We start from the raw sequence: 12,932 nt of genomic DNA on the forward strand, positions 1-12,932 counted from the left end.
TGGTCACTAGACTCATCGCGAACCGTAGCTCACGGCCGGTATCGGGAAGGCTTGTTGCCACACATTCGACCTGCAACCTGGTACATGGGCATCTTCATACACCCAGCTCTACGTCGGCTTCGCCGTCTCCGGCCTCCTTCATTGCGGTGGGGACCTAATGGTAGACCCATCCCTCTTCGGCGCGTCGTTCCCGTTCTTCTTTTCACAGGCCATCGCAATCACCTTCGAGGACGCCGTCATTGGCATCGTTGGGAGGAGCGGCGTCAAATTCCCTCGACCGCTCGCCCATATGATCGGATACGCTTGGGCGATCTTGTGGTTGTGTATCTCTGCGCCGTGGCTGATCAATTGGACGCTCAGGGCCGGGATCATCGACACTAATCGCATACCTGTCTCGCTCATCGACCGCGTAGCCCCCAGTCTAGTTACTAGTGCTGCTAGGTTTGCCGCTGCTACCCCAATGTATCCGAAGGCAGAGGCTTGATGAGACGCGCCGATCTCTGTTCGTGAAACACGCCACTGTACGAATGCTGTTGTTTGCTGTCAATATTGTGTATGACATGGGGCGGATGTCCGGTGTCAATCTAGTTAGCTCGTGTATATTGCATATATTGATACTCCGCTGCCGTCGTCCTTGCAGTCCGGCCTCATATCATAGGCAGTATGTCATCCGCATGCCTAAACATCGAATGCATCATTGTCACTGTGTGACTTACCCTTGGCTTGCTCAGGCTCAGAGGCCGCTACCCAGGAAAATTGAAGACGACATGTGAGACTGTTAATTCATACAGTCTATCTGACCGTGTGTTGTCCAGTGCTAGGTAGACTCACCATATGAAACGAACTCGGGAGCTTTGAACACAGAGCCCGAGCCGTGAGCTTGTGTCAACGAGACTCGCGACATAAAGAGCACAGCGCCCATCCAAAACCCGGATGCTGTGGGCTTCTAGTTGAACGTTGAACAAATGCGTCACGGTAGCACGAGGTATGTCAGCCGAGCTACAGTAACCTGATATGGAGAACGGAGGCAAGATGGCAGTCTTGGATCAGTACTAGTACTTATCACTGATGTTTACCAGCCAATGACTCGGATCCATTGAGTGAAGGCCTATCAACGTATTGCCACATGATGGTACACTGGGGATGCGCGCGCGAGGACATCGCCGCTCATGTCGAGGGGCGTGTACTGAGACATGTCGCATCATAGGTGCAATGCCTAGTCATTTGTGGGTCAGCGACTGACCTTCTCGCTAGTCTGAACAGAGCGCACCTCTTCACACGAGTTGTCCAACAAAGTTGTAACATGAGACCCCTGGTCTTTTGTCGGGGGCTGCTGCATAACATGTACCTAGACTTCGTGTGACGGTAGGTGAGTAAATCTGAAAGCATTCCTGGTGGTCAGATATCGAAGTTCAATCACCCTCTTGTCACTGTCAGTGTCAACTTTAATGTTCACGTAGAGAACTCGGGCGCTTAGTGACGCCACATCAGGGCGGATTAGTAATCTGCTCTTTTTGGAAGGCTCTGTGTTCGCCACCCGTCGGTACGCTTGCCGGTCGACCTGCCGACAATATCTACCCTTGCGTTCAACAGATATTCTCCCTGCTACCGCAAGAAACTCGCGCGCGTTATTAAGTCAGTGTTTATAGCGTGGCTGAATGAGAAGCTTGAGCCTGAGCTTGTTGAGCGGTTCGATAAGTCCCGTATGTCATTATTCACAATACCTTCACGTAGCCTACTGACTACTGTGCTTAGGATTAGATCCCATTGGCACTGGTGCATATCCCGGTATGCCTGAACGGGGTCAAAGCCGAGACATGAAGGGTTGCCGGTGGGTGCCAGTGAGCAGTACTTATTGGGCACCCGGCTGGTATGCCCCCGACTTTGTATGCCACCGTCTCCGCAGTGCACCATGACTATTGCCGGTCGTCCCGCTTTGCCTGTCCTGCCATTCTTTCTGGTATCGCAGCTTGGTCATGCGTGTCTAATCGCAGTGTCTCCGCGATGGCCTGGACGCCTCGTAGGCACGGTCGCTCTGTACACGTTCATCGCGTCAGCCTACAAATTCACTACGGGAGACGCTCAGCGTGATTATTCTATAGGCAACACCATTGCGATCCAAACCTTCTCCATACTCCTGCTCAATTGGCTTACCAATCCAATACACGACTTCCGCCATGAGCGCGACGACTCCGCACCTGCGGACCTTTCCTTCTTCCGCCGAGTCTGGTGGGCTCTATGCGTAATCAACAGTCCGCGAGGAGTCGGATGGTCTTACGAGGTACGCACTCATCTACAGGTCTGCATGACTACTTGTAACTTATCCATGAATCGTACAGGTTGCCAACACTCCGCCGCGCCCAAGTGAACCACGATGGCTCTTTGTACGCAAGATATGCCTCAGCGCGTTCCGGTGGTTTCTATTTGTCGACCTCGCCCAATCATACCAGCGCTCCAATCAGCTGTTCTCGAGGCGAGACATGGACCTCTCGTCGCAAGGCTATCTCATGCTCCCTATTAACATCGTCGCGCGGTTCGGCAGTCTTGTTGGGATGATCGCCATGCAGTACTCGCTGTTGGCTGCTATCTGCGTTGCCCTTGGCATCTCATTGCCAAGAGACTGGCCAGGGGTTTACGGTCGGTGGTCTGACTCATACACCGTCCGCAGGTTTTGGGGGTGAGTCAATCGCTCGCTCCTTGCTTTCGTATTCATTGACTGACCACATGGTAGACGGACGTATCACCAGCTACTGCGTCGAGTATGTCCTCATTCACCACTATGCTCCATGAGCTCGTAGCACTCATTTCGTCACAGCTCACAGCTGGTATCGGCAAGGCTTGTTGCCGGGCATTAGGTCTGCAACCCGGCACACGGGCATCATCATACACCCAATTGTATGTTGGCTTCGCCGTCTCCGGGCTCTTGCACTGCTGCGGAGATTTGATGGTGAATCCATCCCTCTTCGGCGCGTCGTTCCCTTTCTTCTTCTTGCAAGCCGTCGCAATCACCTTCGAGGACGCCGTCGTTGGCATCGTGCGGAGAAGCGGTGTGAAATTCCCTCTACCGCTCGCCCATATCATCGGATACGCATGGGCTATCTCGTGGTTGTGCATCTCTGCACCGTGGCAGATCAACTGGACGCTGAAGGCCGGGATCATCGACACCAACCGCGTACCGCTCTCGCTCATTGACCGCGTGGCCCCAAATCTGGTTCCGAGTGTTGCTAAGTTAGCCGCTACTATCCCAATGTATATGAAGGTAGAGGCTTGATCAAACGCGACGGTGCTTACTGGTAGATTGTCCCCCTGTGTTGATATCGTCATTGTACATGACTTTGCTTGTTAAAGAGTCTAGTATAGGCTGAGGTTCAGTAATTACGATTCATGTATGTAGCACGTTGTCGTAGCTTGCAGCCATCGTACTTGTGCTTACAACATATCGTCGATACGACTCAACGTGCTGAGAGGCTATTGCTCGATGAGAAGCACCTATCTGATGATCATGGTATCGTGGATTCCATTCGTCTCATGCAGCTGGAATAGACGCAGAATGTGCATTGACATCGCTTCAATGGCACAAACGCAGGAAAGCCATCGGGAAAAGGTGGAGGCAATGCAAAAAGACGGTGGATTCAACATGAGTATGACACCTCTATGTTATCTGACGGATGGCCATGGAAGCTGAACTTACTGCCACTGGCGGGCCGCCGTGCATCCTGAGCTTGTGAGTGAAGGTTCATAAGTAGGATCACTTGCGACAGGGGGACGCACACACTGGTGCGATGGAAAGACCTACTCCTGGGGCTCGGAGCGTGAGTCTACTCGCGGCAGCGCACTGGTAAGTTAGCACTATGAAGACTCCCGGGAGCGGTGGCCAGCGTCCGCGTCAGGTCCGACAGTACTTAGTCTTCGCATTGAACATAGCACTTTTGGTCAAGCTTCATGGCAAGGGCCGAAGTCATGCTGAAGTAAATATGTAAGCTAGACGCGGCGTGCTCTATACGCCTCAGTCATGGAGTACCCACATATGTATAGCGCGAGATTGAGCTCAGCTTATGCAGCAGCTGTTGCTTCCACTCGCCGGCGGAGCATGTCCGAGTCTCGGTCACGGTGAGACGCGAGCGCTTTACATACCTAGACCGTGACAGCGCCACCGCTCCTCCGCTCCTCCGACTCGTCTCAGCCACCATGCATCTGTACATCATGACTCTGCACATCTCTCGCTCAACAGCCTGCACCATTTTCGTTGAAGTAGCCTTGTCAGTGGACTCGGTGCAAGGACAATTATGACAAGAGTAACTGAACTTGGTCAGTTGAGTGGCGCGCAGCGAATTTGAAATACAAGGGGCACGGTGCACCGCCGTGTCCGAGTCGACGCGCTGGATTGCGAACTCTGAGCTAGAGCTTGTTTAGCAGCTAGTCCCATGGTATGACATTCGTTTATGGTGATTCACCAGTCCCGTGTTCCATTCAAATTTGCGGCTTGCGTTGCTGACTGTACTTATCATTGAATTGCAGCCCGTCGCATGTTCACATCCGACAGCCATTCAAGTTGACACCGCGACCGCATCTACTCATGGTATGAATGGGTGCCTGGACATATGTGACTGCCCACGTCCGCCGAAATGTGAGCAGTACTTATTGAATAGCTATGATACGCTCCAGGACATTGCACGACGCCAGTCCCGCAGGGTACCATGTCGATCGACTACCGGTCCCATCTGCGTACGTTGCCCATATTTCTGGTCTCTCAGCCTGGACATGCATGTCTTATTGCGCTGTCTCCACGATGGCCTGGACGTCTTGGGGGCACAATTGCTCTCTGCATTTTTATTCAAGTGACATCCGCATCAGCATATAAAGACACCTCCGAGGACGCTCGAAGGCTCGCATACTATTCCCTCGGCCACTACGTCATGTGCCAGGCCTTTCCGTTTTCTGTTCAACTGGCTTACGGACCGATGCATGATTTCCGCCATGAACACGACCACACTCCACCCGCAGAGCTCTCGTTCCTGCGCAGGGTTTGGTGGGCGCTATGTATCATCAATACCCCGCGCGGAGTGGGGTGGTCTTACGAGGTATGCATTGGTCTACACATCTGGATGTCCATTTGTATTCACGGACTCGGACAATCTAGGTCGCTAACATCCCACCGCGCCCTACTGAGCCGCGATGGCGGTTCGTCCGCCAGAAACTCCTGAGCGCGTTCCGCTGCTTCCTGTTCATCGACCTCGCCCAAGTATACCAGCGCTCTAATCCACTGTTCTCGAGGCAAGACATGGACCTCAGGTCGCAAGGCCTTTTCATGCTTCCTCTCAACATTGTCGCGCGCTTCGGGAGCGTTGTCGCCATGATTGCCATGGAATACTCGCTCTTAGCTGCAACCTGTGTCGCCCTTGGCGTCTCCTCACCAAGAGACTGGCCAGACATCTACGGCAAGTGGTCTGACTCGTACACCGTTCGTAGATTCTGGGGGTGAGTGATTCGCCCCTTGGACTGCTACACATAGGCTAACCACATGGCAGACGAACGTACCATCAGTTACTGCGTCGCGTATGTCCTCATTCACCGCTATGATACCGCGCTTCTCAGGCTCAATTCATTTGCAGCTCACAGCCGGTATCGGAAAGGCTTGTTGCCGGGCATTAGGTCTGCAACCCGGGACATGGGTGTCTTCCTACATCCAACTCTATGTCGGCTTCGCCGTCTCCGGATTCTTGCACTGCGGTGGGGATTTGATGGTAGATCCATCCCTCTTCGGCGCATCGTTCCCTTTCTATATCTCACAAGCCGTCGCGATCACCTTCGAGGACGCCGTCATTGGCATCGTTCGGAGAACCGGAGTAAAGTTCCCTCAACCGCTGGCCCGTGTCGTGGGATACGCCTGGGCTATACTGTGGTTGTGTATATCCGCGCCATGGCACATCAACTGGATGCTGAAGGCTGGGGTCGTTGACACAGTTCGCGTGCCAGTCTCACTCATTGACCTCATAGCCCCAAATCTTGGTGCGTTTGCCACTAGTTTACCCCTAGCATTGCTATGAGTTTCAGGTCGGAGGATTGACTTGACACGGACGACTACCAATCGATTAATGTTTCAACTGTACGAGAACTGTCAGTGTGTCTCACGTTGTGTACGGGATGTAGTGTCAAATTTGGGCGGGCTTTCATTCATTTTCGAGAACATGTGTATGAGGGTGTTCCGAGTCGTAGCTCGCCGCGCTTGTATATGTACTTGACACTTGATCAGGAGACTACGATTCGTGCGCTTGTCCGGGCAGAGGTCAATGTCGAATTGTACAACTGTGTCCTTGGTGAGTGAATGCGTCTTCACCCCAAAACGAGCAAGTTATCGTTCCTCTCATAAGCCGATAAGCGAAGAACGAGCATTGACATCGCCAGATTTGTACAAAAGTGGCGCCAGTCATCGAGTCTGAACGAGGTGGCTGAGTCTTCAGCATCCGGCGGCATGCTGTCTAGATCTGGTCTTCCTCGAGATGGCCCCGAGGCCATGGTGAGCAAAAAATGATTGAATAGGGACTTTAAGTTGGGACCGCGGACTCCGTTGCCCGTCCGTGTGTAGCTTATAATAGACTCTCGGGCCACACTCATCGGAGCCATCGCACGGGCTGCCAGTGCATCCGGGCTGCATGCAGCAGAGCGACGAGCCGAAATGCCGCTACATACTGAGTTAAGGTATAGTTAATGCGACGAGTCATCGATGCGAATAAAGCTACATAGGCTCGGCATCATGTGTCTAGCCTTCTTTCACGACGAAAATACAAGGCCTGAACAAGGGAACTTCCAAATCGGGAGGACAATGGTTGTGGGGCCTGCGAATAATCGCCCAGAAAGGCAGTTGAACGAACACGTGCATCGCACGCCTGTGGCTAGCGAGCGCTCAGTGTGGCTTCACCTCCTCCCCTCACCCAGACGACGCGAAAGGCAGCCACTGCGCGTCCCTCGTGTAATTTGATAAGTTCTGTTACACGAGAGCACAATTAACACGAAAATACACTGCTTTTGGCAGAATAAGCCGTGAGTTATACCGGCCAGGGCCGTATTCTGAGATACTGACGATCCGAACCTCCGTGGACCGCGTCCTGATTTGGCAGTTGGCCATCAACTCCGAATCAAACATGCCTCGCGGACGCGTAAACATGCCCACCTCGCACTCTGCTCCTTCCTCCCCCCACTCTCATCCCGACTACATTGACATCGACGTCGACATCGACATTTCCGAACATCCCCAACACGACACTCCGATGTCTGACAAAGTAACCCCCGCTCGTGGCCAAGGCCGCATGCAATACGTAGGCGATGCTGCCGACGCGAAGCGAGACAACAAGGAGAACATGGCGTCCTGGCAGCGAGAGATCACGACAGGATCAAGGAGTACCCGGACAACATCAACAGGTACCTCTCTGCGATGGTTCCGTCGGATACACCTGTACCACCCTGCCCTAATATGGGCAGGTCGCTCCAGCTGATCCAAGTGGGAAACTTGAGAACGCGATGTATGGGCCACTGGTCAGTGTGCGATGGACGGTACCGTATCACGCGATAGCTGATGTGACGGTTGTGTTCAGATGAAAGCACTGGAGCGAATGGTAAGGCCGTTCCCGCACGGAAAGCGGCCCAAGTTCCACAACTACGAGCACAAGGTCATGAAGTTTCCGTTCGAGCCGTACGAACACGACCAACACCCCACGAAGCCCGACGTCATTGCGACGTTCCCGACACTACCTTTCATCTCTCCGCTGCATCGCTGGAGACATGTCGCTCTCGTCTTCGAACTCAAGTCGCTGGCGTCGGCCGACCCGATGATGATGAACATGCAGACGCACTGGGAGACGCTCGTGCAGCTTGCAAAGAGCGCGCGGAACATCATGCTCTCGCAGGGGAGACTGTTCGCGTTTGTCGTCGGTATATATGGCGATCAGGCTCGTATCTTTCGCTTTGACCGCGCCGGTGCGATATGCTCGCCCAAGTTTGCGTACAAGAATCATCCGGAGATCTTGCACGCGTTCATGTGGCGCTTGTTCCACCCGCGAGACAGGCGTTGCGCGATCGTCGGGGAGGATCCGACGATGAAGCTGGGAACGAGTATGGACCGGGAGCTGGCAGACAAGCTCGCATCGAAGTACGACGATGAATGGAAAAGGACCGCGGAGACGCGGAAGGCAGTGCGACGGATTACCATGCAGGACGAGAAGGGAAAGCCGACGACGTACCTCGCATACAAGCTGATCTTCGTGAACTCTGGCTGTTTTCCCGCGCAACACTGATCTGGGAAGCGTTCATCGTCGACAAGAGGAACCGAAGCACAGGCGAACGATACATTCTGAAGGAGACGTGGCGGCAGCTTGGTCGCCTCGATGAGGTCGGCTTCTACGAGAGGCTACAGTACGCGAAGCTCGAAGAACACAAGGAGAATCAGACGAAGGATCGTGGCGTGGTCGAGGCAGAGACCAACGACGACGTCGAGGTCGAAGGGAAACTTGCGGCGGAGGTACAGGCCCTAGGCGAGGCCAGATTCACGTACGGTGTCGCGAGGTACATATACGGCGAGGACTACGGCGAGAGGGATGAAGCACATCGGAAGCTTGTGGAGCAGGCAGAGACCTCTGGAGCTCCTGTGCCCGAGGACACGAAGGCGGGTCACCGGACGATCTCTGGGGTGCATAATGCGCCTGAGAAGGTGCGGATGAATGAACGAAGTCACATGCGGATGGTTCTCCAGACAGTTGGGACGCCGCTGGCGATTCAGGTGCACGCGGGAGGTCGTATTGCGCTGCGCGATGCTGTGGAAGGTACGTCGCAATGCAGGTGATATATTCACTTCTAGTAGACTGCGGTTCTTTGTTGCAGGACACAGAAGGGCGTACGAAGCTGGGATTATACACCGCGACGTCAGCGAAGGGAACGTGATGATCTCGCGCCTTCGTGCTGCGTTCGCTGGCTTCATTCAAGACTTTGACTTCAGCTTCAGCTGGCGACGGTTCTTGCAAAAGCGTGGCTGGGATGTGAATCTGGCCACATGGGAGAAGTACTGCGTCGAACACGGCACGAACCGCCCGGGACGACGAGAAGACTGACCCCGCGAACGACTGCAAGGAGCGCACAGTGAGTAAATGGTCTCTCGAGTCTATACGTTCTCTCATCTATCTGTCAGGGCACGATCCTCTTCATGGCAGTTCAGGTCTTGAAGGGCAAGATCACTCATGAAGCACGTCATGACTTGGAGTCGTTCTATTGGCTCCTGATATTCATAGTCCTTCGGCACACTGATCATGACCATGATTCCGGAAAATGCGCTTTTGGAGATCTCTTCTGTCTCGACTCTATTGAGCAATGTATGAGACAGAAACGAGACTGGCTACAGGACGAAACAACCCCTGTGAGGGTTCGTGGTAACGAACCTCTGTCGACTCTACTGGAACAATTGCGAACACTCTTCGACGGCAATTTCGCTCGCAAAGGGTACCGATCAGACGTGTTACACACACAGAAGTCCTTCAGCTTTTCGACGCAGCACTGGCCAAAGAGTGGCCCGTCGATGATGCGGCCATTACGTGGGTTCCTCCAGCAAACCGGGGACATACCAACCCGATGATGGAGTCGAGGGCAAGCCCGTGACGATGGGTACGAAGGATCACACCACTGCTGGCGATTTTCCGTTCCCCACCCACGAAATCCCCCCGCCGCGGACCGCGCCTGAGTATGAGCAATCGGACAACGAGCAAGACGGCTCGAAGACTCCCGACCATAGCGACGACGAGGATGCCAGTGTGATGCTAGCCCAAGAGCCAAGCGACAGGAGGTGGTCACAGATATTGACGAGCGTCCGAATGCTCCGGATGCCCCTCATGGACTTGCTCTTTTGGACGAGGAACCGCAACAACCAGAGGCCAATGCGTCCGAGTCGCCGGAGCAAACGGAACCGCAAGTGCGCGCGAGCAGTCGCCGCCGCGCTCAATTGCCTCCCAAGGCCAAGCCTCCGGTCACTAGGAACGCGGGCTCCCGTCGCAATGTCGCTGAGACGTGGCCAGCGAGCAACGTTGACGCAGCCGGCGCGAGGCCGGGCCACCGCTACAACCTTCGCTCGTCGGGCCGTCGTGACTTCGGTGCGCCGGGCACCTCTGACGCAGCGGACTGTGCCCCAGTTGCTCCGCGGAGGTCGACTCGTGTTCGCGCGAAGGCAGCGTCGAAGGCGCGGGATACTGGATCGAGGGACAGTAGCATTGGGAAGCGGAGTCGTGAGGGATCAGACCAGAGCGAGGTGGAGGAAAGCCTGGACGCGCAGTCGTCGAAGCGGCCAGGACCGTCAGTCAGCCCGGGGCAGGAAGGCGTCGAAGAAGTCGGAGAGAAGAAGTATAGTTTGCGTAGGCAATCCTGAGCAGACAGGGCTTTAGAATGTATGTATCGGCCGGTTTCCTTCATCCATCTATCTCGTTCACTGTGCGTCGAAACGTTGACCGTTCATGTCGTCTGCCACACCTGCCAGTAACTTGCAATGTCAACTGGCAATACGTTTGCGAACCAAAAATTCTGCTATGTCGTACGTTGGTCGACGCTAAGCGCTAAGCACCGAAGCATGCGCGATGTATCGTAGTAGTCGCGAGGGTACTAGCATCGCCTTCAATAGTGATGTACGTTGTGTGATCTAGATCGGTCAGTGGTCGACATGGATGGTACTACATACGAGTGTCTTTGCTTTCTGGAGCTGCATCTGCTACTCCCTATAACTGAGATGAAGATAGTTTTGCCTCGATTCAAGTTCAACCTCTATCCATCTGTCGGTGCCGGCCTGAAAATGAGGTGAACTCTTTCGCATTTGGCGTCGCGCGGCCGGCCCGTGTAGTATACAACATACTAGTACCTCTCATGACGCATCGCGAAACGTCTGAAAAATGAACGTGTTGTATTGATCGAACATGTTCGTCGTGCCTCTCAGCTATATGTGTCATCAGGTATTCATTGACTGACCACATGGTAGACGGACGTATCACCAACTACTGCGTCGAGTATGTCCTCATTCACCACTATGCTCCATGAGCTCGTAGCACTCATTTCGTCACAGCTCACAGCTGGTATCGGCAAGGCTTGTTGCCGGGCATTAGGTCTGCGGCCGGAACACGGGCATCATCATACACCCAACTGTATGTTGGCTTTGCCGTCTCCGGGCTCTTGCACTGCTGCGGGGATTTGATGGTGAATCCGTCCCTCTTCGGCGCGTCGTTCCCTTTCTTCTTCTTGCAAGCCGTCGCTATCACCTTCGAGGACGCCGTCGTTGGCATCGTGCGGAGAAGCGGCGTGAAGTTCCCTCTACCGCTCGCCCATATCATCGGTACGCGTGGGCTATCTCGTGGTTGTGCATCTCCGCACCGTGGCAGATCAACTGGACGCTGAAGGCCGGGATCATCGACACCAACCGCGTACCGCTGTCACTCATTGACCGCGTGGCCCCAATCTGGGTCCGAGTGTTGCTAAGTTGGTCACTGCTAACCCAATGTATTTGAAGGTAGAGGCTTGATCAAACGCGACGGTGCTTACCGAAAATTGTCCCCCTGTATTGATATCGTCATTGTACGCGACCTTGCCTGTTAGCTAATCAAGTACTTTCAGCCCAGTTGCGAATGTTGTCACTAGATATCATTAAGATAGATTCATCGGGCACCGAAACCTGAGACCCAGTACTAGAAGAGCAGTGAATAGCCGAGAATTGAACCAAGTCTAGAATGGCGCGAACGCGTTGCGAAAATACCACGTGGAAACGCGTCGGTGGCGCGAACACATGGGCGCTTGAAACGCGTCCTTCGTCCTTCGTCCTCTCGAACGAGCGCATCTGAACACCGCCTGTTGCTACGGGAGATCAGTCTCATGTATTCTCCAGCCTCAAGCTGAAGATGTCGTGGGCTGCGCTCTCAGGCTCTTACTATCTGATCTCCTCGACCAGCACCCCAGGGCCACCAGTGGGTCCGATCGAGCGCCGGTGACTTGCCGACTGAGTCCATTCATTTGAGTTGCCCCTCCTGTAATCGCCTGGAGCGTAATTCCAACCAGCTTATAGCTTCATGCATTCTTCCGGGAATGACGGTACGCAGATTATTGCGAACTTGAAGTAGGCTGCCGGATGTCATAAGCCCGAGTCCAAATGCAATACCGACTCCACAGCCTCCTACGGCCTACTGAGGTGCCACCTCGAGCTCTTCCACTGACCATGTAGCTATCACGAAGATTGCTACAGTGCTACTCGTACCACTAGTCTGATAGCCCAAGGCACGGATCGCGAGGCTGAGCTTGTGTATCATACCCTGAAAGGTTATTCAAAACTTCAAGGTACCGTCGATAGTACATAGATGGTACATCCCCGGAGATACCAGTCAATGATGTGGCAGACATTCTGTTCACAGCGACCGACGTCGAAGCCTAGCGCACCAGCTTGAAGGCTCTATATGTAGTAGACTCCTAGTGCCTCTCCACGTGTGATATATAATCACTGGACTACTTGGGCCACTGTGGCGGAGATGGGTACTCATTCCTGGAAGAGAACTCCGCTACTACAGCCTACCAATTACTATGAAATGGGGTTTCCGCGGTCGAGCGTGCCATTCGTGTCATTGGTGGCGTGCATCCGGCAGTACCTCCGATCATCACCGAGGGTAACGCCGCCTTCAACAGCGGTGAACTTGAGTTTCAAGGCGATAGTATTAGTGCCTGCAGTACTCTGCTCTACTCTGCTATCTAGGAGATCATACCACACAGGCTTGGCGCCGCCATGTGCTCGAGTCTTCTTTTCGCGACGAAAATACAAGGCCCGAACAAGGGACCTTCCAAATCGGGAGGACAATGGTTGTGGGGCCTGCGAATAATCGCCCAGAAAGGCAGTTGAACGAGCACGTGCATCGCACGCCTGTGGCCAGCGA

At 54.1% G+C, this 12,932-nt stretch overlaps 5 protein-coding genes across 5 annotated transcripts; all 5 read left to right on the forward strand.

Annotated features, from left to right (window-relative positions):
* The first annotated feature begins 129 nt into the window (after positions 1-129).
* B0H18DRAFT_1040180 (uncharacterized protein) lies at positions 130-599 on the forward strand. Its single transcript, XM_048030534.1, has one exon. It carries the CDS (start codon positions 158-160, stop codon positions 482-484), a length of 327 nt encoding a protein of 108 aa, XP_047887298.1. The 5' UTR covers positions 130-157; the 3' UTR covers positions 485-599.
* Positions 600-1,912: 1,313 nt separating this feature from the next.
* Positions 1,913-3,432, forward strand: B0H18DRAFT_939624 (membrane bound O-acyl transferase family-domain-containing protein; the record flags this gene model as incomplete). Its single annotated transcript, XM_048041864.1, has 4 exons — positions 1,913-2,281; positions 2,340-2,677; positions 2,732-2,759; positions 2,816-3,432. 4 exons carry the CDS (start codon positions 1,913-1,915, stop codon positions 3,269-3,271), a joined length of 1,191 nt encoding a protein of 396 aa, XP_047887299.1. The 3' UTR covers positions 3,272-3,432.
* A 1,110-nt stretch (positions 3,433-4,542) lies between these two features.
* On the forward strand, positions 4,543-6,304 carry B0H18DRAFT_1040184 (membrane bound O-acyl transferase family-domain-containing protein). The gene is made up of 5 exons (XM_048030535.1): positions 4,543-5,081; positions 5,141-5,478; positions 5,529-5,556; positions 5,613-6,013; positions 6,037-6,304. Exons 1-5 carry the CDS (start codon positions 4,698-4,700, stop codon positions 6,065-6,067), a joined length of 1,182 nt encoding a protein of 393 aa, XP_047887300.1. The 5' UTR covers positions 4,543-4,697; the 3' UTR covers positions 6,068-6,304.
* Positions 6,305-7,118: 814 nt separating this feature from the next.
* B0H18DRAFT_1107840 (uncharacterized protein) lies at positions 7,119-9,413 on the forward strand. Its single transcript, XM_048032729.1, has 7 exons — positions 7,119-7,419; positions 7,490-7,533; positions 7,593-8,271; positions 8,301-8,704; positions 8,747-8,816; positions 8,875-9,129; positions 9,179-9,413. Exons 1-6 carry the CDS (start codon positions 7,143-7,145, stop codon positions 9,099-9,101), a joined length of 1,701 nt encoding a protein of 566 aa, XP_047887301.1. The 5' UTR covers positions 7,119-7,142; the 3' UTR covers positions 9,102-9,129; positions 9,179-9,413.
* Positions 9,410-10,377, forward strand: B0H18DRAFT_1040194 (uncharacterized protein; the record flags this gene model as incomplete). The annotated part of the gene is made up of 2 exons (XM_048030536.1): positions 9,410-9,794; positions 9,824-10,377. Coding segments are annotated over exons 1-2 (704 nt in total), but the record flags the coding sequence as incomplete, so codon positions are not given.
* Between the last annotated feature and the right edge of the window lie 2,555 nt (positions 10,378-12,932).

The sequence above is a fragment of the Fomitopsis serialis genome, assembly GCF_022376445.1.
Source record: "Fomitopsis serialis strain Sig1Antser10 chromosome Unknown B0H18scaffold_130, whole genome shotgun sequence".
Classification (NCBI taxonomy): domain Eukaryota; kingdom Fungi; phylum Basidiomycota; class Agaricomycetes; order Polyporales; family Fomitopsidaceae; genus Fomitopsis; species Fomitopsis serialis.